This window comes from Perognathus longimembris, chromosome 12 (assembly GCF_023159225.1).
Source record: "Perognathus longimembris pacificus isolate PPM17 chromosome 12, ASM2315922v1, whole genome shotgun sequence".
In the NCBI taxonomy this organism is placed as follows: domain Eukaryota; kingdom Metazoa; phylum Chordata; class Mammalia; order Rodentia; family Heteromyidae; genus Perognathus; species Perognathus longimembris.
Window position 1 is genome coordinate 2,665,781 of NC_063172.1, and position 24,720 is coordinate 2,690,500.

The window sequence follows — 24,720 nt, forward strand, 5'->3', positions numbered from 1 at the left end:
TGTGCTGGTAAATATCCTTTCCCATATCGTTGGCTGTCTTTCTATTTTGGTGGCTATGACCTTAGCTGTGCAGAAACTTCTTAATTTGTAGTAGTCCTATTTGTTGAGTCTTTCCCCTATTTGTTGTGCCCCTGGGACTCTATTCAGGAAGTTCCTTCCTGTGCCTATAAGTTCTAGTGTCTTTCCTACTCTGTCCTTCAGTAGTTTCAAGGATTCAGGTCTGATATTGAGGTCCTTGATCCATTTTGAGTTGATCTTGGTGCATGGTGATAGGCTTGGGTCTACTTTGAGTTTTCTGCATATGGCTGCCCAGTTCTCCCAGCACCAGTAGTTGAAGAGGCTATGTTTATTCCATTGTATGTCTTTAGCTCCTTTGTCGAATATCAGTTGGCTGTAAGAGTGCGGTTTTATTTCTGGGTCTTCAATTCTAATCCACTGGTCTTCCGATCTGTTTTTATACCAATACCATGCTGTTTTTGTTATGATGGCCTTGTAGTAGAGCTTGAAGTCTGGTATGGTGATACCTCCTGCACTATGTTTTTTGCCTAGAATTGCTTTGGCTATTCTAGGTTTTTTGCTGTTCCATATGAATTTATGGATTGGTTTCTCTATTTCAGTGAAGAATGTGGCTGGGATTTTGATAGGTATTGCATTGAATTTGTATAACAATTTGGGCAATATGGCCATTTTCACTATATTGATTCTGCCTACCCATGAGCATGGGAGGTCTTTCCATCTCCTTGTGTCTTCTTTGATTTCCCTTATTAGATTTTTGTAGTTTTCATTGAATAGGTCCGTCACGTCCTTGGTTAAGTTGATCCCTAGGTACTTTATTCTTTTTTTGGCTACTGTAAATGGAATTGTTTCCATAATTTCCTTTTCTGTTTTTCTATTGCTGGTGTACAGAAAAGCTGCTGACTTTTGTGGATTGATTTTGTATCCTGCTACTTTGCCAAATTGGTTTATTAGATGTAGGAGTTTGGGTACTGAGTTTTTTGGGTCCTTGAGATATAAGATCATGTCGTCTGCGAATAGGGATAACTTGATTTCTTCCTTGCCGACGTGGATCCCTTTGATGTCCTCCTCTTGCCTTATTGCTATGGCTAGGGATTCCAGCACTATGTTGAACAGAAGTGGGGGGAGTGGGCATCCTTGTCTTGTTCCTGTGTTTAGGGGGAATGATTTAAGTTTCTCTCCATTTAATATATTAGCAGTTGGTCTGTTGTATATGGCTTTTATTGTTTTGAGGAATGTTCCATCTATTCCTGTTCTCTCCAAAGCTTTTAATAGGTATGGATGTTGTATTTTGTCGAAGGCTTTTTGGGCATCGACTGAGATAACAATGTGATTCTTGATTTTAGTTCTGTTTATGTGGTGAATTACATTGATTGATTTACGGATGTTGAACCATCCTTGTGACTGAGGGATGAAGCCTACTTGGTCATGATGTATGATATTCTTGATCAGTTTCTGGATCCTGTTAGCTAATATTTTATTGAGGAGCTTTGCATCTGTGTTCATTAGTGATATTGGTCTGTAGTTCTCTTTTTTTGTTGGATCTTTGCCTGGTTTGGGGATGAGTATGATATTAGCTTCGTAGAATGAGTTTGGGATTTCTCCCTCCGTTTCTATTTCGCGGAAGAGTTTGAGGAGTATTGGTATTAGCTCCTCACTAAAGGTTTTGTAGAATTCGTTGGTGAATCCATCTGGGCCTGGGCTTTTCTTAGTAGGGAGGTTCTTGATTACCTCTTGTATCTCACCGTAAGTTATTGGTTTATTTAGTTGATTTATTTCTTCTTGGTTCAGTTTGGGCAGTTTGTACTTCTCTAAGAATTGATCCATTTCTGTAAAATTATTGTTTTTTGCTGAGTAGAGGTTTTGGAAATAGCTCCTTATGATTGTTTGAATATCGTGTGTACTTGTTGTAATTTTTCCTGTGGAGTCCCTGATTTTACGAATATGAGTCTCTTCTCTTCTTTTTTTTGTGAGTCTTGCAAGGGGTCTGTCAATTTTGTTTATTTTCTCAAAGAACCAGCTTTTAGTCTTATTTATTTGTTGAATGGTCTTTCTATTTTCAATCAGATTTATCTCTTCTTTAATCTTTGTGATCTCTCCCCTCCTAGTCGTTTTAGATTCTGTCATTTCTTGTTTCTCCAGTTGTTTTAGTTTCATCGTGAGGGTATTCACCTGCTCTGCTTCCATTCTTTTAATGTGGGTGCTGAGTGCAATTATCTTGCCCCTCAGTACTGCCTTAGCTGTGTCCCATAGGTTTCTTTGTGATGTGTTTTCTTTGTCATTGTGGCTTATGAATTCGTTGATTTCATCTTTAATTTGATCTGTGGCCCAAGTGTTGGATAGCAGCGTGGGGTTTAGCCTCCAAGAGTGTGTATAGGCTCTGTGGTATCCTTTGTTGTTGAGGGTTACCTTTAATCCACTGTGATCAGATATAATACATGGGATGTTGTCAATACTTTTGTATTTGCTGAGGTTCTTTGTGTGGGCTATGACGTGGTCTATTTTGGAATATGATCCATGGGCTGCTGAAAAGAAGGTGTATTGGGTCTCTGTAGGGTGGAAGGTTCTATATAGGTCTGTTAGATCCATTTGGGAAATGGTGTTATTTAGGTCCTCAGCTCCCTTACTAATCCTCTGGGTGTTGGATCTGTCTCTTGGAGAGAGAGGAGTATTAAAGTCACCCACTATGATTGTGTTTGCATCTATCTTGCTCTGTAATTCTGTGAGAATTTGCTTGACATATGTCGGGCCTCTTTTGTTCGGTGAGTATACATTTATCACCGTGATGTCTTGATTCTGGATTTTTCCTTGTATTAATATGTAGTGTCCTTCTTTGTCTTTTTGAGTGGACTTTAAAGAGAAGTCCAGCTTGTCTGAGATCAGAATGGCTACACCTGCCGTTTTGGTGGGTGCATTTGCTTGGTAGATCTTGCTCCATCCTTTCATTCGAAGCCTGTTTTTGTCCCTTGCTGTAAGGTGGGTCTCTTGTAGACAGCAGATGTCAACTTTTTGTTTGCGGATCCATTCTGCCAGTCTGCTCCTCTTAATCGGGGAGTTTAAGCCATTTATATTTAAAGAGATCAAGGATAAGGGTGTTTTTTCTCCTTCCATTTTCTTGTTGGGCTGTTTTTTCCTGTTTTTTTTTTTTCTTCTTGTCTTTAGTGAGCTGGTCTTTCTGCTGGACTTTGGCTATTGAAGTTTCTTTCTGATTCTGTCTGTGTGTCTTTTACGATCTCTGTTGGGTGGGCTTCCCCTCTTAATATTCGCTGTAGGGCTGGTTTTTTATTCACATACTCCTTTAGCTCCTCTTTGGTGTGGAAAGATCTGGTTCTCCCTTCGAATGTGAACTCCAGTTTCGCTGGATATTTGATCCGAGGTTGTAAATTGTTATTCTGAAGTACTTGGATGGTGTTCTTCCACTCACTTCGAGCTTGGTAAGTTTGTGTGGATAAGTCGGATGTTATTCGAATCCTCTTCCCATTGAAAAAAGTTTCCTTCTTCGCTTTGGCTGAATTCAGAATTTGCTCTTTAATCTTGAGGTCTGTAGTCTTGAATATTATGTGCCTTGGGGTGGTTTTCCTGGGGTCTGGCCTGCCAGGTGTCCTATAGGCTTCGGTTACCTGGATGGGGTCCCCTGTGAGATTGGGGAAGTTTTCTGCAATAACTTTATTGAGAACATGATTAAGCCCTCTGCTCTGATATTCGGCTCCTTCTTCTATTCCAATTATGCGCAGATTATATCTCTTGTCTTTGTCCATTAGTTCCTGGATTAATCTTCCCTGAAGCTTCACCTTTTCTTGGAGTGTGGTCATTTTCTGGTTGTTGTCAGATGCTTCATCATCCAGGCGAGAGATTCTGGATTCCATATGGTCAACTCTTTGTGTTATGGTTTCAATTGCGGAGTTTATGGATGTCAGAGAGCTATTCATGGTTGTCATATCAGCTCTGATCGTGGAAATTTCTTCCTTTAAAGAGTTGTATTTTAAATCTGTTTTTTCATGCATTTCAATTCTCAGGGTGTGGAGATTTTCTTTAAAGGCGGCTTGCATTGTATCCATTTTTGCTTCCATTTCTTTAAACGAGGCTTGCATTGTATCCAGTTTTGCTTCCATTTCTTTCTTGGCTTCCTGGGTGTCCTTCCAGATTTCCGCTCTAAACTCCTGGAATTGTTTTCTGATTTCATTTCTGACGCTTTCGATCATTCCTGTTAACATGGCCTCATTTGCTTTTTTATTCTCCATCTCTTCTTCAGTCGTGCTGCTTTTTGGAGCTGGCGAGTTGGCTTGTCCTTTGATGAACTGAGTTATGTTTCTTTGTGATTTGCGCATCTGTAGGTCTGTGTAAGTCTTCCCTCCCTTCTGTGTAGGCGTGTCTACGGCAGCAGGTGCTGTCGCTGTGGCCCCGCCCACCAGTGCAGGGCACGCCTACCAGAGCGGGTGCTTTTGCCGGGGCCCCGCCCTCCTGTGCACTGTGAGTCCCCTACAACAGGCACTTTAGCGGGGTTTGCCTCCCAGAGCGAGCCCTGGGTTGTTGGGTTGTGCTTGCGCCCTCCCGCGAGTCCGTTGGGGGGGGAGGCAGTATGTGTGGGGCCCAGTGGGATCGACTGTCCGGGTGTGGCTTGGCACCCTCAGACCTCGCCTCCGCTGCGAGGAGGGGGAACGAGATCAGGCTCAGGTGACCCTGCTGGGCTGGTATTGCCCACCAGCGCCTGTGATTTTAGTTGTAAGAGTCCGCAAGGTCCAGGCGCCTCGGGTGGGGTTTGCCCTGCCGGCCGTCCCCCGGCCCCTGTTGGGAAGGGGACGGGGCCCGTTCTGCCAGTTCAGGAACCTGTGGGGGCTTGGGGCTGTTCCGCCTTTCCCCTGCTAGACTGGCTTCCCAGCGCCTGATGGGAGCTTCCCGCCTGATTTGGGGGTTCTTTGTTCCCACGGGAGTGGGGAGGGGGAGGGAGGGAGATCTAGCTTCTTTGTCGGGCTTGGGTCTCCCGTTGGGGGAAGGGATTGTGGGGGACTCACTTTTGCTGCTTTGTGTGTGTGTCCCGCGCAGCCGTTGGCCCTTCAGGGGTTGGCGAAGTGTTGTGGTGGCTTCCCCCGTTCCCTCTTTCTGCCGCGCTGGGTTCCCTTGTCCGAATCCGGTGTGGACCCGAACTTCTCGTCGCTGCCGGTGTGTGTCTTGGTCCACACCCTGCCTTGTGTCCGTGGGGTCTCCCGCTATATGGATTCTGCGCTCCTGGCAGCCTCCCTTAATTTCTTTATGAACTCAGGGCCCAGGCACTGTTCCTGAGCTTTTTTGCTCAAGGCTAGTGCTCTACCACTGAGCCACAGCACCACTTCTGGCTTTTGGTCATTAATTGGAGATAAGAATCTCATGGACTTTCCTGCTCAAGCTAGCTTTGAACTGTGATCCTCCTAAAGAGCTAGGAGTTCAGGGCTGGGTCACTCGCACCTGGCTAGAATAATTAAAAAAAAAAGGTGGTAAGTCTGTGTTGATATAATTAAAATGTTATGTTTTGATTAAGGTGATAGTATCTTTACTGTTTGCTTTTCTCATAAATGTTATATATAGAATTTCTGTAATTAGAAGCAGATATAGTAAGCTGGCCTTTGTGGATTTTGTTACCCATTATTTTGAACAAGCAAAAAAAATTTCATTTTCTTTTGCTTATTTTGTTTTCTTTTTTCCAGTCCTGGGGCTTGAACTCAGGGCCTGAGCACTGTCCCTGGCTTCTTTTTGCTCAAGGCCAGCACTCACCACTTGAGTCACAGCACCCACTTCCGGCTTTTTCTATATATGTGGTGCTGGGAATTGAACCCAGGGCTTCATGTACACGAGGAGAGCACTCTACCACTAGGCCCCATTCCCAGCCCAAATCAAGAAATTTTGAAACCTAAAATTTCAGACTTTCCTTGCCTGTATCACACAGCCTGGTTGATGTGGAGACACTCTTAGTCCTGTCATGGCCAGCTGTTTGAACTGTCACATGATCTGCCAGGTGTCTCTCGGGCCCTTAGTTTTGTGAAAATGTTTCCTGAAAAGTATGTGGTATCCTCCAAAGCAAGGTAAAGGTACATATGCTTACTTTAAGTGGCAAAGTGAAAATGTAAGTTTCATTGAACAGCAGCAGCTTCTTCTTAGTGGTAGTTGGGTGACGCTATGGGAACATGAACCAAGCACCCACAGTGCAGTACTGAACTCTGCATCCAAATAGCGGTGCTGCCCTGGCACCCAGGCAGTTGTGGATACCCAGGGTCTATCTTATTAGTGGCTTCTCATGTGTTGGAGACCCATAGCAGGAGCAATATCTGTATTGTTCTCAAGTGTGAAGTAACCAATCACTTGCTAGCACTGAACTCTAGCATTACATAGAGGCCATTGTCTCAGGCACTGAGTTTTACCCAGGGACAGTCTGGGGCACCCTGCAGTATTGATTTAGCGTTCTCTTTTCATTCCTACTATACGGAACTCTGTTGGAGTTTTAAAACCCCCATTGGACTCTGCATCCTGCAGCACAGTAACCAAGGGAAGGAATAGAAACAGAGGGACCTATGCTGGAGGTGTGAAAGCCATACTGGATCTGCCGAAGCCAGTCAGCTTCCTGATTGCCGTGGCTACGGAAGTCTTTGCACCAGCTTCCTCCGTGCTGTGTGTTAGATGTAAATATGTTGATTACTTGGCATCCGAGGGGAGTGAGCTCTTCTCTGGGAGTGGATTTTCTGTTGTTTGAAGGTGTCACTCTTAAGCCCCAGCAGCTAATGCAGACATAAGCTGTGCACGTGGATGTCTTTTGAAATCCCATGCTTGGTAAGAATGGGGCTCTTCATGAGGGACTCTGCACGCTAGCTGCCACTGGACTTCCTTGAGGAGGAGCGTGTGTTCCAGTCTGCTCCTGTGTTCTTCTGCTTGCCGCCGTGGGTTGCCATGGGGCCTGCTGCACCCTGTGCCATGCACTTTGCCTTTCCTTTATGCTCCCAGCCTGCAAGCAAATGTCCCTTCCCCCTCTGGTTACCGCTCAGTGCAGTGGAGCCATGTCACCTGTCTTGAGTGAGGTAGCTGGTGATTTGGTGTTTTCTGATGCTGACAGAGTCCAGCTGTCCTCTTCTGCAGTGTTTCTGCAACAGACACGCACACCTCGGGAGTGCCTTGTGCCTAGTGTGTGTGGAGGAGCTGATGAGTCTGCTTCCCTGGACAGCCAGACCTGGAAACCAGAGCAGTGGGATTGTTCAGACTGCCTTGAAATGAGCCACTGTATACACGGCCCACCTGAGGAAGATGGGTTCCTGTTCTTCCCTAAGACGTTGCAGGCACAGTCTCAGCCTTCCCTCCTCATTCTCACACTTTTTTTTTTTTTTTTTGGAAGGATGCACCATCCTCTAGATGAGCGAGCTTGCATTGCCCATTGGAACTAGAAACCACACAGTAGTCAGCTGGAGCCCTGCTCAGTACCCAGGGAGGAGGCGAAGGAAGTGAGGGCTTGGCAGAAGCCTGGGAGGCCCCTTAGGTCCTGTCCGCGCGGGGGCCTGCAGCACCCGGGGCTCAGTAAGGAGCCGGCTGCACCGCCGCATGGATGTCCCCTTCCCTGCTGAGTTTCTCACTGTCTGTCTGGTCTGCTCCTGAGTCGCTATGCTATTTTTATGTAATTATTATTTTTAACATAAGGCCAAATTTAAAAAAAATAAATCTTGTATGAAATTGGTTTTACTTAGTGTCATCGAGTGAGCGTGCTGTGGGGGGGTGAGGGAAAGGACTTTATCTGGCTCTTTTTGCAGTTTTCACCCCAAGTCCCACTTGATGCCCCAGCATGGCAAGAGACAGGGGTGTGGCTGAGAACAGGGTGCTGTAGCCAGCACCGGGCTTGCAGAGAAGTAAGCCAGCAAGAAGTCTCCCAAGAAGGTTGGGCATGCTTAATTCTGAGCATAGCTACCACAGTTAGCATTACGGCTCACAGTCAGACCAGACTGGGTTGACTTCTGGCTTTGCTGCTTAGTGGCCAAAGCCACTTGGACTAAAGGCTTCTGTGATGGTGTTTTCCTCCTGGTAGAGATGGCTTTCTGACACCTTCAGGGTTGTATAGTTAGTATATGTGAAGCACTTACTGCACTTGCTGGCATTCACAAGGGTTCAGGACACAGGACTTCCTGTAAGCTCATGTTATTGGTGCTGCTACTATTGTTATCTTTTAAACTGCTACTTTGTTACCTCCCTTAAACAGTCAAACATTTCTTAGTCCATCATTCCCTTGTATGTGTTTGCCATGCTGAGGAGTAAATTCAGGACCTTGAACATGCTTATATGTGCTTCTACCACTGAGCTGCGCCTTCATCCCAGCATTCCAGAAATCCATCCTTTGGCCTGTTGCCACCCTGTCACTTTCCTGTCTCTTTTGCATAGACACCATCCAGCATCCACTGTGTCAGAGGTTGTGCTTTAAGGAGTGGGACCACAGTGACCCATGTTGTCCTGGGCACTCAGCAGGGCTGTGAGTAGGTGTCATTTGACGCACTACCAAAGCAGAGGACAGGGCACAGGCCACGGGTGCTCTGCTCTTGGCCCTCTCCTGCCATTCAAGGTTTCTGTCCTCTGGCAGCAGCAGCTCATCTTGGATCCGAGCTCCTTGTAGGCCTGTGCTATTGTTCTGGTCACTGGGGACGCTGGATGAGTTGGATCAGGCCTCCCCCACACTTTGTGTGCCCAGATATCCTTTTCCAGCTCTGCCCTTTTTTGTGTGTGTGTGCGCAGACATCCATTTCCAGCTCTGCCCTATTTCCCCAACCAGCTCAGGGCACCTCTTGGCTTTTCCAACTCTTTCCACTAGGGTTGTTTATACCACTCCTCCTGTACAAAGCCAGCTGCATTTCTCGCAACAGTGCTCACCTCACTTGGCTTTGTGTGTTCTTCAACAATCAGACTTTATGTTACATTTATATGCAGTCACTGAGCAAGTGTATGAATAATGCATAAGCATTGTCCTACAGAGCTCACAGCTCCATGTGGGAGTCAGGCATGTTCTTGGGTTTGTGCTGAGCCTTGGCTGTTCAACCTGTGTTGTTTCTTCTCCATGTAACTGACCACAGAGAATGGGCTAACAGGTGATTCTTTGCAAGGATTCTAGAACTCCTGGAGTACTAAGTGCCATTCAGTCTGGTGTGTGTGTGTGTGTGTGTGTGTGTGTGTGTGTGTGTGTGTGTGTGTGTGTGATTGCAGTGGCTTTCTTGTATAGCACAGCCAACTCTGGGGGTCAAGACAGAAGTCTATGAGATAAGGTGACATGGTTTGTAACCAGTACCTCGAGGGTCGTTGTGTTCAGCTTGGTGGGAGCATGAATGAGAAAGAAGTGAGCTCAAGACAGGAAGGGCCAAAGTTAGGGTGCCTGGCCCTGCAGAGGGAACCTTTGAATATTAAATTCTTAGTTGTTTGCAGTCTTCAGTCTATCATACTTATGCAGAACATTAAAATGTAGAGAAAAGCGAACAAACCACTATTCACTGGTTTGTTATGTTCCACAGGTTTCTTTATATGTTCAACAAGTGAGCATACAGAAAGTAGTTTGTAGCAGATTGCTGGTGTAAGGTCTACCCCTGGGAGGGCTCCATTCAGATGCCCCCCCCCCCACCTGTTTAAGTACCTGAGTTACCTAGGTAACTGGCACACCTGGCGGCAGTGACCTCCTCCTCCTCTGAGGTCACATCCAATCCACTCAACATGGTCCCCGCTCTCTTGCCTTTTCTCTCTTACTCTCTCTTGCTCTTTTCTCTCTTTTTCCCTTCTTCCTTCCCCTCTGTCTCCCCATGCCTCCATCTTGTGTGGGCTGGCAGTTTGCTCTCCCCCAATACACTCCTTTCTGCCTAAACCATGTGGCGAGTTTCCTTTCTGGCGAACTTCACAGCTGGATCCTGGCAAAACCCCTCTGTGTGGCCCTGAGCACCTACCCAAAGTGGGGACAATAGAGGCTTATCCATGGTAACTGTGTAGACAGGTGACATGGTCCCCCCCGCCCCCATCCCAGTTTAGCTCAGCACAGTCCTAGCTCATGGCTGTGTGCTCCCAGGCAAGCCGGGGAGGGGGCAGCGGGTAGGGAAGTTGTGGGAAATGCAGTACCTGGCCCTGGGCCACTGCTTCGTCCTGTCTTCCTCTGGGATTGGGGTTGGCAGCTGTCCCATAGCCCAGCTGAAATCTTGGCAGACGGCTTTTCTCCGTGTTCTCTTCTCTATCACAGACCCCTCTCCCCACCACCGTGTCCTTAAGTCCAAACAGGCAAGCATAGTGCCATGATCTTGGCTTTAGTCCCCTTGCCCCATTTGTCATTCGTCTCTGATCAGCTAAGATCATTTACTGTCTCTTAGAGACTCAGACTCTGCCAGGACAGCGAGTCCTATTTTAGTTGTAGGTAGTTAAGTAATTAAACACAAAAACTGTTCTTTGTGAAGTTGTGGTACAAATTCTTAAGGAGCTTTTGAATGGAGAGAAGTCTTCTGTCTCATCTGGTCTACTTAGGGGGACTTCTCCTGTACATTGCCCAATTTTTCCTTCAATCACACCATGCACTCCTCTCTCCCACTTAGGCCCTTACCCTCTTGATAGCAGAGGGCCGTACCCTTCTCTCTCTCTTTGCCCCTAGGATAGTACCTGGTATGAGTATATCTACTGTCTGTGCAAATAAAAGCTCCCTGAGCTGGGTGCTGGTGGCTCATGTCTGTAATCCTAGCTACTTAGGAGGCTGGGATCTGAGGATCTCGGTTCAATGCTAGTCCGGGTAGGAAAGTTTGGAGACTCTTACCAGAAAACTGGAAGTGGCGCTGTGGCTCCAAGTGATAGAGTGCTCACCTTGAGCAAAAGAGCTCAGGGACAAATCCCAGGCCCTGATTTCAAACCCTATGACTGGAGAAAAACAACAGCTCCCCCCGAGTGGATGGAGTGTGAGGAGCAGTGCCACTCCCCGCAGTGAGGGAGCTCATAGAGGCCTTGTGTGTAGACCACGCTGTGCAGCTTGCTGGGTTGCAGTGTTATGGTGTCTCACCCCGTTGGGATGAGGGAGGACATGGGATTGCCCCATTCATGGGGCTAGTGCATGCAGTGTGGGGACACAAGCTCAGACCTGTCTGGCCCTGGGGGCTCACTTGCTTGGGTATTCCATCCCCCCTCCTTCCCTTTCCCTTTTGGAGGTACTGTGTCACATCACCTGGAGGATTTCCTGGGAAATACTTTACACACTAGAGACAAGGTTGAAAACAGGGGAGGTAGGTGGGGCACATGGGGGTAGGTGGGGTAGCTAGCTGCGTTTGCCACTCCTACCTCTCACTTTTAATAGCTTGGCGCAAATTGCTTCACTTTGAGTGTTAGTTGCCTCTTTTGCCATACAGGAACAACGTAGCTCTCCTGTGGCATTAGTTGATAGTACTTACTATCTTGCATTCCTTGCACTGACTTATCTCCTTTCTCCCAGTAGTTCTGCTGTGCCTGTGAGCATAGAGCCTTGGAAGGAAAGGTAGAGCTTATCTGATCAGCGTGGGGTAGCTTTTCCTTCCTCCGATCAAATTCTTTTAAGCCATTTGATCAACTGTTATTTGTGTGGCAATAGCAATGACAAACCCATCACTTTAGAAACGTGTATTCATCTGGCAACAGAAGGAGTCGAGGAACTGACACAGTGACACAGACATTGATCAGGTTGGTGGGAGTAAATTAGGGAACTGTGTGTGCATATGGGCCATGGGGTGTTGAGATTCCAGAATGATCTTTTAGCTTTTTGTGTTTTTTTCATTCAGTACTGAATTTTGAATTTAGGCTCTGGCAGTTGTTAGGCAGGTGCAGTGCCATTTTAACCACACCTGCAGTCTTTTTGCTATAGTTAATTTTCAGGTTATGCTTTTTTGCTGCAGCCAGCATTGAAGTGCAGTCCTTATATTTACTCAGTTGTTGTGATTAAGGTTGTGCGCCACACCCAGTTTCTTGATTGAGATTGGGTTTCACTAATGTTTTTGGCCTGGCTGGCCTTGATCCAACAATCCTCCCCTTGAATGTTAGTATAGTTTTATACATTTGTTTGTAAAAGTGTACTGTGTGCTCATTGTGGAAAATTCAGAGAATACCAAGTAACTTGAACTACCTTGTGATTCCATGACTCAAAGACAACCAATATTAGCAAGGAAGGCAGGTATGTCTTCTCTCCTTCTGAATGTGTCTGTGCAGTTAGAATTACATTCTGTGTTGTTTGGAGATCTGCCTTTTTCATATAGCCTTTCCCCATCTGTTCTAATTATAAATCTGAAATGATGTCTTGGCATGCACGGGTGGGCTTCACGTCATACAATGTGGAGTGCCTACTGGGTGCCAGGTCCTGTTAGTCATCGAATGGGAAGGATGCCGACAGCTGCTAGCACTAATGTGCACTTACCGAATGCCAAGCACCGTGCGCCATAGCCTGGAAGTGTCCTCTCATCCTCACACAGCTCCGGTGAAGGGCTGGAAAAGAGGAATAACTAACACCGCTCGAGTGCTTACTCAGGCCTGGGCAAACACTTGACTTTCATTAATGTGTTGATTCTGCGTGGACCCCAATTTATAGATAAGTGAACTGGGGCAAGTGGACAGGTTTAGCATCTTACTGAGGTGCCCAGCCAGAGCTGGGGTGTGAACTTGGGGCCCTTCTGTGTGGAGCAGGTGGCCCTGGGCAGTAGGTGCCCATCTGTGCATGTGGTGAGAGTCAAAGGCAAAGCCTGACCCTGCCTTCCCTTGGTTGACTTTTTGGTAGAAGGGGGTATGCTGGAAGTGGGCGATGCTCCAAGAGTGTGCGGGAGGGAATCCCAGGAGTGACATGGAAGGGAGCAGCGCCCCAGGAAAGGAGCTTCCACACCGGCTGTGAAGGACAAATAGGAATCCCTCGGGTGGAAAGCTCAGGGAGCTGGGATGCAGTGGACACAGCGAGGCGGGTGTGGGGCAGACTCCTCTGCAAATCCCTGCTGGCACAGCAGGAGCTGAGCTCGTGCCCAGAGCCCTCACTGCTTCAGTTGGGGATGTGGCTGCGAACTAGCTCTTTTGGCTGTTGCTTCTGAGATGCCTGATGGCTTTTTTCTCAAGGCTAGTGCTGTACCACTTGAACCACAGCTCCACTTCCAGCTTTCTGTGGTTAATTGACATGAGGCTGCCTGCCTGGGTTGACTTCAAACGGTGATGCCCAGATCTTAGCCTCCTGAGTAGACACGGTGGCAGGCAGGAGCCACTGGTGCCCACTTCCAATGACATCTTTGAGACTGAAAAGTCTTAGAGGACCTCAGTGTCTTAGCTGACACTGGCAGTTCTCAGGAAGGCCGGGCAGTGCCACTACAGCAGACAGAGGGGTGTGAAAGGGAGCCGGTGTGCATCTCCTGTCTTCCCAGGACCGCGAGGCCTGCCTCCACTTCAGAGCCTAGTCGGTTGTCTTGCTTGGTTTATGTAGCCTGGTATCTCTTATTCCATTGCATTCTGAATTTCTCTGCTGGATTGGGCAGCAAAGAGAGAGTGGAACTTAATAGTCTGTATTACACTGTGAGACCTTGGGTCATTGAGAGGATTGTAGCCTACTCTGTGGCTTGGGACAGAAGGCCATATCTTTCATATTGAAGGCAGGAGCTGGAAAAGTACCCAGGGAACCAGGTGCCAGCAGGAAGGTTGAATTTTGGGACTGCACGGCATCGTGGAGCCCAGGAAACCGTTCATACTTAGGTAGTTCCACATGCTTGAAGACTGGGGTAACTACCAGCACACAACTTCAGCCTTGGTTCTGTAGATCTGGGCAGGACAGAGACCACAGGCCAGCAGGTGAGGAGGTTTGGGTGAATGCCAACCAACATATGAGCACCAGAGTGGGTGCAGACTGGCTGCTCAGGTTTGGCTCGCCTGGCTTCCCCTCTGGGCTCAAGCTGGGCTGAGGTACGGCCCACAGCGCACTTGTGTGTGGTATGCTCTTAGGTTCCCAAGGTGACTCGGCCTTCCATGATACTCGGCTGTGTGGTCTACATGCTTAATCCCTGCTCAGGCCAGTCCTGGGTCACACCACAAGTCTGAAGAGGGCAGCTGCTGGTCTTTTTGCCCAATAAGTGTGCTGTTCTCTGTGCTGAGGTCCACTGTGGCACGCAGCAGGTGCTCTATAAATGCTTGTCCTCAGGGACAGGCGGCATAGACTGGTTTGGAGAATGCTGAAGAGTCCTGTTGCTGACTCTTGGGCACCAGCACCTGGCCTGGCAGAACATCCAGGCCTTGGCAAAGCTGGTGAGCCCTGGGTAGGATGCTGTGAGTCCCAGCGGATACCCTGAACCTGGGTAGGAAAACTTTGGCAGGAAATGTGGCTGGATGAAAGGGTGGGATGTGACGGGGCGCTGACAGTCGTTTCAGGGGTTATGAGATGAAGTGGGGTAGGTAGCAAGTGGAAGGTGTCTGGCACGTGTGCCACGCTCAGTGAATGGCAAGTAAACAAGTTGCGATGGGGATGCCCGAGCACCACCCTTCAGGGTTGCCAGCCCCGGGCCTGCTCCTGCGCACTAGCCACGCAGCCAAGAAAGCAAGCAGAAATGGACGCGGGGTGTCCCCTGTGTCCCCTCTGGAGCGTGGCCAGTTCTGCACTGGAACTGTGCCGCGTGCTGGCTCACCTCTGCCCAGGGAGACACTGGCCCGCTTTGCATTGCACCACACTTGAGCCTTGAGTTCTTACTGTTAGCAAACCCCATGGATCTTTTCCTTCCTTCCTTCCTTCCTTCCTTCCTTCCTTCCTTCCTTCCTTCCTTCCTTCCTTCCTTCCTTCCTTCCTTCCTTCCTTCCTTCCTTCCTTCCTTCCTTCCTTCCTTCCTTCCTTCCTTCCCCTCTCTTTCTTTCTTTCTTTCTTTCTTTCTTTCTTTCTTTCTTTCTTTCTTTCTTTCTTTCTTTCTTTCTTTCTTTCTTTCCTTCCTTCCTTCCTTCCTTCCTTCCTTCCTTCCTTCCTTCCTTCTTCTTCTTTCTTTTTTTCTTTCTTTCTTTCTTTCTTTCTTTTACAAACCTCCTGGGAAGTTGAATTCTGGGTCCCAAGACCAAGATTTCATAGTTTAACTGTACCACAAAGTGCCTTCATGTGGGAGTGAACATCATGATTTTGGAGTTGTTTAAATCTAGAGGTCTTTCCTTTTGTTTGTGACCATGAGCAAGCTACCCAATCTCTCAAAGCCCATTTCCTTATTCACTTGGAGGAATCCAGTAGAGAGAATTGGTTCCAGAAAGGAGATGGTAGGGACATAGCTAGGTGTTCGTGCTCCGCTGCTGAAGGGGTCCTTCCACCAGCCAGAGCCGACTGCGCAGCAGGCCCTTCTTGGTGACAGGAGGGATTGACTTTCATGGCTTTCTGTTCCCTCCCCCTTGTTGAGGAGAACTCCCCCTCCCTCAAACGCAAAACACTTGATGCTGGATGGATCTGATGGGTGGCAGTTGATTAGTCACATGCACTCACAGGCCCGCCCAGTGGGAGGCAGGGCCCATAAGAATTGTACTCAGAGTGGGCCCACAGCTACCCTGAGGCTGTGGCCGCAGACCTTCCAGGGTTTTGGGGGAGCGCATTCCTGTGGGCTTCATTCCATCTTCCTAAGGCTGCCCAGGAGCTGGAGCTCTGCTCAGGAATAAGCTGGAAGCTGCATGTGTCCTCATGAGCAGGAGAGCTGCTCCATCCAGGGGAGGCTCATGGAGGTTATGTGGCTACTTCCCAGGCCCAAAGTGTCTGGACCGTCTCCTTCCTGGCCCCCTGTTCTTCAGGGCACCTGGCTCCAAGGTTCCCAGCCCCAGATCTTTTCTGTCCTCTGCAGAGATTACTTGATTTAGTTGACAAAGCAGCCTGCAGGGCAGGGCAGTGCAGTGCAGTTCAGTGTAGTGCAGTGGGTGTCATCTCATTTTGTACGTAAGGAAGAAGAAATGTATAGAAGGCCTTATTCATAGGCCTGACGAGGTCATTACTGTCCACGGCACTCCAGTTTGTGTTAGAAAGCACCAGGATCCAGGCTGTTTCCTAACACCCACAGTCTTCCAAGACAGGAGGATTTGTGTGAAGCCAGAGAGCACCTCTCTCCCACTGCCTACTCTCCCACCCTCAGCCCCCTCCATTCCTCTCTTCCACCTCCTCTTCCACACCACCTCTCCCACTGCCTCTCCCATACCCCTTTCCGCTTCCACAACCCCTCCCTCTCCAATACCCCCTCCCTCCTCTACCTCACAACCCTTCTCCGAAATCCTCTTCACCTTCCCCCCTCTGCCCCACACCTCCCTTCTCTACCCTTCTCTCCCAGCGCCCCTCCCATACCCAATCTATCTTCTACAACCCCCTCGCTCCTTCATCCCTCCTCCTGCCTCCCCCCCATATTTTCTCCTTACCTCCTCTATGGAGTTGCACAAAAGTGCCCACTTCTGATTGTGGGTTGTGTTTCTGAAGAGAATGCCTAGTAGCAAATCTAAGTCCCCCGCTAAACTTGACACTGGCCCTCTTTAGAGCGATTCAATATAGAAAACACTTTAGAAATCCCGCTTAGCTCTGATTATATGAGTAAAGAAAATGTTTAGGTTGTGGGCAAGAAGGAGCTGGCTTCGAGAAGCGAATTCCTCAGTTTAGGCCTCCAACTCTGATACCCTCCCTCCAGTTTGTGCCTTTTTTGTACATGGGCCCGTGTCTCACATTTCCTCTTGATTCTAGATTCTTCCTCCTCTTGTGTTCTATGTCCTTTTCATTTTTCATTGCTTTGAGAATGCATCAGAATTCCCCAGGGGCATGGGGCGTCTGGTTGGTCTCTGGTCTCAAGAATGTCACCCTCACCACCGTTGTTGTTATTGTAGAAAAGTTGTGTGGAGACTTCCTGAGCTGGAAGCTGGAGGAAACGCTGTCCCAGTTCCCTCTGCAGCCTGGGAAGGTGGCCACCTTCACCATCAGCATCAAAGCCAGATTGGACTTCTCCTGCCAGGAGAACCTGCTCCAGGATCTCAGCGATGGTGAGCTTCCTGCTTTACTTCACCCCTCAGCCCCGGTTCAGCACTGCCGTCTCTGCTACCCAAGGCCTGCTGGTTGGTCAGTCAGTCCTCACTCAGCGTGAGCTTCGTGGAACTTCTCTTGGCTGCTTGGTAACACAGAGAGTTGCTCTGTGTGTCTGAAAGTCACAATACTACATTTTAGCTAAATCGTTTCTTAATTCTCATTCTTTACTGTTTTGTATTCACTGGCCGGGAGGTCATTCTAAATGAGTGGGAAGTAGGATTTTTTTTTTTTTTAAGTGTAACTGCCATGATCCAAAGAATCTAATTAGCTGTGATAAAGTGTCCCTTTAGTCTGGTGAGTTCTTGAGGAGTCTGGGTCTAGGGAAATGAGTTTGTGTTTGCTGTAGCACTATAAAGGGCTGACTGGAGATGAGATTTCACAGATTACGTATGGCAAGTGGTGAGGCATGGATTTATGCATTCACCTGGAGGCATTGTGAGATGTATTAGTCAGCACAGGCTACTGTAATGCAACTCCATAGACGGCATGGTTTAAACACCAGATATTCATTCCTCACAGTTCTGAGATCCAAGCACAGCATGGGGGCTGAGAATCTTCTTCCTGGCTAGTAGCTGGTTGTCTTCTAATGACTCTTCTAGAGAAGTCTCACATGGCAAGAGAGAAATCATCTCTCTGGACTATTACATTGGGGCCTTGGCTTTGTGACTGTTTACCCCCGACTACTTCTTTTTTTTTTTTTTTTTTTCCTCAAATTTTTATTATCAAACTGACGTACAGAGAGGTTACAGTGTCATACGTTGGGCATTGGATACATTTCTTGTACTGTTCCGACTACTTCTTAAGAGGCTTTATCCACAAAGGTAGTTATGCTGGGTTGCAAGGGTTCAAACATTCAGCCCGTGGTGTGACTAGCTGTAGATACAATCTGTAGATGGCGGTTGAATGACACAGAAGATCTTCCCTGACAGGTTCTGTGGGGAAACAGTGTGATATCACAGTGTGACACCAGTGGGTGGCACATTATTATGTTATTACAGGCCGGCAAGGCATAAACTTGTCGTCAGGCCCTTCTTTGGAGGCAGTGGCAGTGGATTTGTGTCCTCCTGGGGCTGGGATGCTATCTGTTGGACAGTCTCAGAAACATGGGACTGGACCCAATTTTTTTTTCAGGCATGAGTTCCCATTAGCTATGGTTGCTGAAATTAGATGCCACTTTTAAAATTTACTGCAGTAAATATAGCTCTTGTGCAAATTAAGGGTACTGGATTCAGCGTGAGCAACAGATGGGAAATATTAATATTTATTGATAGTATCAAGAGGACTGGGCTGGCCAGTTTATTTGCATTATTTCTATTTAATCTTCCCAGCAACTCTATAAAATAATAGTTATTATTATTACAATTTCCATTTTGTAAAAAAAAAAATTGAGCAGACTGTTCTAGATATAGGAAGTTGAAAAAGTATAACAATCAAATGCTGTTCATTGTCCTTAATCATATCCCAGATTAAAAAACTAAAGACATTTTTGGGGCATTTGGGGAGATTGAGTATGTACTGTAATTAGGTAATGTTATTATTTTTTTGTTTTGTTTTGTTTTTTGCCAGTCCTGGGGCTTGGACTCAGGGCTTGAGCACTGTCCCTGGCTTCTTTTTGCTCAAAACTAGCACTCTACCACTTGAGTCACAGTGCCACTTCTGGCCTTTTCTATATATGTGGTGCTGAGGAATCGAACCCAGGGCTTCATGTATACGAGGCGAGCACTCTTGCCACTAGGCCATGTTCCTAGCTCTCTACCACTTGAGCCACAGCGCCACTTCTGGGGACACACACACACACACACACACACACACACACACACACACACACACACTTTTCCCCTTAGGAAATATATTCAGGAGTATTAGAGGACAAAGGATAGTTAGGCCTGCACTTTCTTTGGTATGGTTCATACACAGGGGAAATAGGGAGTTGTTAGTTGGCTGTGACAGACCCGGGGTCCCCACACAGCCAAGGAAGCTCACTAGCTGGCTCAGCGGGCCATGTGTGGATCAGCAGCGCATACATGCACAAGGGCCTAGCATGTTCGAATCTCAGATGAGGGCCAGGAACTGTAGAACAAGGATCTGACTGAGGAGAAGATGTAGAAATAGATGTGGGGTGAGAGCAAAGGAAAGAGAAGGGGGGCATAACACTAAGGGGCACAGACCTGAGCACATGTGATTTCAGCACCACCCAGAAATAGAATAGAATGCACATATTTTAGAAAGGCTAACCAGATCTGTATCTCTGCAAAGTTTATGAAAATTAATCTCATGTAAGACAGTGGGCAGGAAAGGACCAGCAAATCCTATGCAACGTTATAATGAATATAGGCTGCAGAAGAACATACCAGGACCTGGTAGGAGCATGCCAGAGGAACAAAGGCAAACACTCAGATCCAATGTAAATTCATAAAGCATTTCACAGCTATTTCAGAGACACTGAGAAATTACACCAGGCATGAAGCAACATGAATCCAGATTAGAAGAGCTCAGATACATGGATAAAATGCAGGAAAGAATCGAAAATAAAGGCTTTTTTGTCAGAAATGTTGTTTTTTTGTAAATGAATGTGCCTAATACAGATGGTAATAAGGAAAACTAAAAAGAATAAGAGGGAAGAGGAAGTGATATTTAGAAAACAGACAAAGAAGATCTAACACATGTACCTGCCGCACACACATATATGTGATACACATGTCTTCCCATGCAGAACACCTGATGTGAGAGAAAGCCAGTGAGCATGCGACAAACTGGAATTCAGTAAAACTTCTTGAAAAAATAAATCCTTGAAACTATTGATTGAACAGCACACCGTGTACCGGAAAACACTGACCCAGAAAGACCAAGACATATCCTAATAAAATTACTGGACTAGGAAAAAAGTTTGGGGCCTTCGGGCCAAAAACTCAAGTGATTTATGAAACAAAGGAAATCAGATTATCATTGGACTTTTTGACAGCGATGGTAGATGTCAGAACTTAATAGAATAGCAAGTTCTAGATACTCATGTAAAGAAAACAGCCAGAAAGCTTTTAGGCCCAGCTGTCCTAACTTTCATTTATCAAGGGCCCAGACAAAATGTCATCATGCAGGAGCACAAGGCTTATGTTCTCATGAGTCCATCTTGAATATTCCATCAGAGAAGAACTGCCAAACAGCAATGGAGAGCTTGTCACAAGGACCGAGCAATAAGCACTCTTTTTACTGTGTGACCAAGATCTGGGGAACTTTGGAAGAGAGAGAATATATAGCTCGTCCTGGCCATCAGCCCTTATGGTGCCCACCCACCACACTAAGTTAACAGGTAGAGAGAGCAGGGATAATGTGTAGGCAGAAGTAATTTCATTAATTATTTTGGAAGAGATAATGTGATATTAATATTCTGAAAGTTATCATTAGCATAATAATATGGAATAAAGTGATTTACTTCATTAATGTGGGGTAAAGTTAACGATTCATTTTGTGATAGTCTAATTCTGCTGTCAGAGTCTGGTCTTGAGTAGGACTGTCATGGGAAGACAGGCTATAACCGATGTAAGATAGGAGGTCAAAGAAAAATATCTGACAGTCTAGACTTTGAATGAAAAATACCACTAAGAACACAAGAGCTAATTAAAACTCAGTCAGTCTCTGTTGGTCAGTATGAGCCCCTCTGTCTACTACCAGGGTCCAAACACTGACCTGTCCAGCAGCAGTGGACGGCCCCAGTGCCCACGGCGTGGTGTGGAACCACTCTTTCTGTCCAACTCTTGAGAAACTAATGCTTCTTAGAGAAATGGCCTGTTCTGCCTGTGGAGCAGGAAGAACATCTTGGAACATCTTATGAAAGCCACAGCAAGGCAGTGATCCGTGTGCCCATGGGCTTGGCCTCAAGTCGCTGTCAGTGCCCCGATGTGTCCAGAGGGTGACCAGTCAATTAACATCCTAATGGCCTAACAGGAATTGTTTGCTTTTGGTAATGGCAGGGAAACAATTTGTTATTTTAAAACTGGTAATTTGTTCTATGTTTCTATGTATTGTGCATGGCACAACGCAATAGTTGATGAGGGGGTTTCTCTGAGTAGAAGAATTGCAGTTCACAATGAAAACAGGGAGGGATAATTAGAACATCATTATTTTGCAGATCCTAACGTGTCAAATAAGGGCCAGCACAGGGGACGGTCCCCCTGCTCACAGAGCACAGGCACTCCGTGGGTTAGCATTATCCCCAAGTCACACTTGAGGCTGACAAGTCACAACGGCACAGCTACGCCAGGGCTTCGTACTTGGGATGTGAGTGCTTAGGAAAATCAAGGCTGTGGCCAGCGCAGGGCCAAGGGCAGGCAGGCCTTGGAGGGAGACGAGACAAACACAGGCCATGGAGGGACCGGGGAGGGTAACGTTTGGTTTCTGGGTTGTGTGTTTTTCTCTCTACAGTTCATTAAGCTATACATTTATTCTACGCAGTTTTTTTTCCTCTTTTAAATTTTATTTATTTATTTTTATTTTTATTTATTTATTTTTTTTGCCAGTCCTGGGGCTTGAACTCAGGGACTGAGCACTGTCCCTGGCTTCTTTTTGCTCAAGGCTAGCCCTCTGCCACTTGAACCACAGCGCCACTTCTGGCTTTTTCTGTTTATGTGGTGCTGAGGAATCGAACCCAGGGCTTTGTGCATGCTAGGCCAGTACCATACCACTAGGCCACATTCCCAGCCCCTCTATGCAGTTTTGTCCATCAGTGGTGTCTTATACAGAAAAATATTTTCAAATGAAAAGACAAGTTAGAAATATGTCGGGTACAGTAATTTCCCCTAGCAGGACTTTCTCATCTGATCAGACTGGAAGTTGTTCTGACTGAGATGTTCTCATCAGGACATCATCCTGTGGTCAGGCAGCCTGCTATGGACCCTCTTGTGCTGGGAGCATCAGGAGGGATCAGTACCTGAGCGTCATTGTTTATTGGGATGGATGCTTTGGATTGAGAACAGCCTTTGGGGGCTGTTGTCTCTTGATAGTGGAATGGAACTGTCAGGCTTTTGCTCTTCTTTGCTATTAATTATTTAATTTGATTTTTTCTCTGTACTTTTTGGCTCTTGGTTTTAGTAGAGAAGTGTCAGCTTTACCCATTGACAGTTTCTACTACTAGACCTGATAATCAAATGTGGCATTTCAAATTCAAGACAGGAAGGAGTGAGCCTAAAATCTGCAGAACTGGGCAGACAGGAGATGGCGTCTCGTCTAACCAATTTGTTTTACAGAAAAGGAAGCCGCATCCCAGAAGTGAGAGATGGCCTATGGCTTTACACAGCAGGCTGGCGGAAGCCGTCTTACTGCTCCCACTCCTCTTCTGACCAGGGAGGGAGCAAACACAACAGTGTTTCTAGGTGCATCTTGGTGGGGTGAAGGCATACTGGGCCTGACATGCAAGTTATAGTTCTACAAGCTGGCGATACTGGGGTTTGAACTCAGGGCTTTGAGCTTGCTTAGGCAGGTGCTCTGCTCCTTGAGCGAACTACATCTGTAGTCTGTTTTTGTAAAGTTTAGTATTTTTCAAATAGGATCTTACATGTTTTCCTAGACTGTGGTCCTCCTCTCTATGCCTCTGCATAGTTGGGGTATGAGGTGTGTACTGTGATCCTCCTCCGCTTATTGTTGAGTTGAGGTCTTTTTATTGCTTTTTCCTTGGTCTTGTCTTGAGCTCCCATCCTGACCTCTGCCTCTTGAGTAGTTGAGATGACAGGCAGGACCTCCTGAGCCAGGCTACTCTCTCCCTTTCTCTTCCTCCCCTGCTCTTCCCCTCCTTTTCATTCTTACTGGAATTTGAACTCAAAGCCTTGTACTTTTTTTTAAAGCAGAGTAGTGATCTCCTTAAAGAGTATCTTCCCACCCTTAATTGGGGAGAGTAAGAGGAAGGAATGGTGAACCCTCTGCTTCCAACTACTGCTTTTTTTGTGTGCCAGTTCTGGGTTTTGAACTCAGGGTCTCAAGGCTGGCATTCTTGCCCTTGAGCCACCCCTCTGCTTTTGTGTTTTGGGAAAAGGCTGGTGATGTCGTGGGCAGTGTTCATGCATTCATGCAGTCTCCTGAGTTGTAATCCCGCGGGGAGAATATGGAGTACTGTCTCCATCATAGAGCTCTCCTAGTACTAAACGTTTTCTTTGAGACTGTGTCACTGTGCCGTCCCTTCGGGTCCCCTCTCCCCCTTGCACTTCCTTTCTACAGAGGAGCTCTTCAAAGACACACAGAGGACCTCGCCCTGCCCTTCCCATCTGTTAGTCCTGAAGACACATTGGTTCTTTCTGTCTGGAAGCTCTGGCTCTCCTCTTCTTTGCCTTGGTAGTCACTCTGATCTTCCGTGGGAACCATTACAGTTCCCAGCCTTGCCTTCTTAAACCCATCTTCTGTTTTATCCCAGATTTTTCTCCAAAAGAAAACCCTACTTCTCCTTCATCCCTCACTCTTCCCTTGGTTCCTGGTGCTGGACTCCTCCATGTCCTACTCCAGCCTTTGTAAAATACTGGTTTGAGTGCCCAGTGCTGTCTCACAGTTGCAGATCTTTCTGTATCTCTACCCTCCACTGTGATGTTGATCTGGCTCCTTTTGCCTGCGGAGCCCAACTTCAGTTACCTCTGTTAAGTCTCACAGGTCCTGTCCCTACCCTACTTTTCCCTGGTGGCTGAGGTGGCTCTTTGCTTTGTGTCATGGTGGCACCTTCTAGTACTGCTTGTTTCCCCACACTGTCTCCTGTTGATGCTGTCTGCTCCTAGTACCAGCACAGGCCTGGCTCAGAGGCCCACTCCAGTAAGTGCCCTCTAGTAGAGAGGCTGACAGCCAGGAGCCCAGCTGAGCCCTCAGAGAAAGAGGGAAGTCTGGGCTGACCTGTGGCTTGATGGATGGAGGCCTTTGAACAGGGCCTGACTAGAGGTGAGCTTAAAGCTTCTGCCTGTTCTGCACAACGGCCAGTTTGGCTAACATGGTGGCTTGCGGGGTAGGAACAGACCCAGGGACAGAAGGTCATGGGAGGCCTGGGACCAGCGAGGCAGTTTGGGCTTTATTGGGAAGCCACTGTTTCTTTTAGGAGGTGAGTTTGAGGGGGACTGCTTGGCCCGGTGCCGTAGTTCAGTGGATAAGCCCTACAAGTTTCCCAGGGGGTGGGAGTGTTGCTCAGGGCAGCAGTGCAGAGCTGGAGGAGCTGTGTGGGCCAGTGAGGGGGCATCACCCCACCTTTCCTGCACACTACTGCTGCAGGGTGCTGGGTGCGGCAGAGGGGTGTTCCATGGGAGTGGCAGGACAGCCTGCCTTGTGAGTTCCTTCCGGAACTCGCTGTGCTCCCTGTGGACAAGTGCTTTTCTTCCTGTCATTGCCTCCCAGGACAGGCTGGAGGAGAGTCACTGCTAAGCTCTGTCCAGAGTGGAAGACTATGTAAAAATAGGGATTTCTGTTTGGTACTTTATTGCTTCCTTGTAACCTAATGACACCCAAAGCATTAGTTTGCCATTACCACTAGGGATTGCCCCCTCCCCCCTGCCCCAGGGCTGTCATTTTCTAATATGTTGTATTCATTTGCTTGTTTAGTTGGTCCTGGGGCTTGAACTGTCCCTGAGCTAGGCACTGTCCCTCAGCTTTTTTGCTCAAGGCCAGTGCTTTACCACTTGAACCACAGCTCTGTTTCAGGCTTTTGTGGTGTTAATTGGAGATAAGGGTTTCACAGATTT

The 24,720-nt window shown here is 47.2% G+C and overlaps 1 protein-coding gene across 2 annotated transcripts in view; it reads left to right on the forward strand.

The window, feature by feature from the left end:
- The window catches only part of Trappc9 (trafficking protein particle complex subunit 9), a 407,886-nt gene that overhangs the window by 95,612 nt on the left and 287,554 nt on the right, over positions 1-24,720 (forward strand). For both annotated transcript variants that reach the window (XM_048358924.1, XM_048358925.1), the window contains one exon: positions 16,828-16,980. In XM_048358924.1, the coding sequence (XP_048214881.1) occupies positions 16,828-16,980 (153 nt within the window). The remainder of the gene's footprint in view (positions 1-16,827; positions 16,981-24,720) is intronic.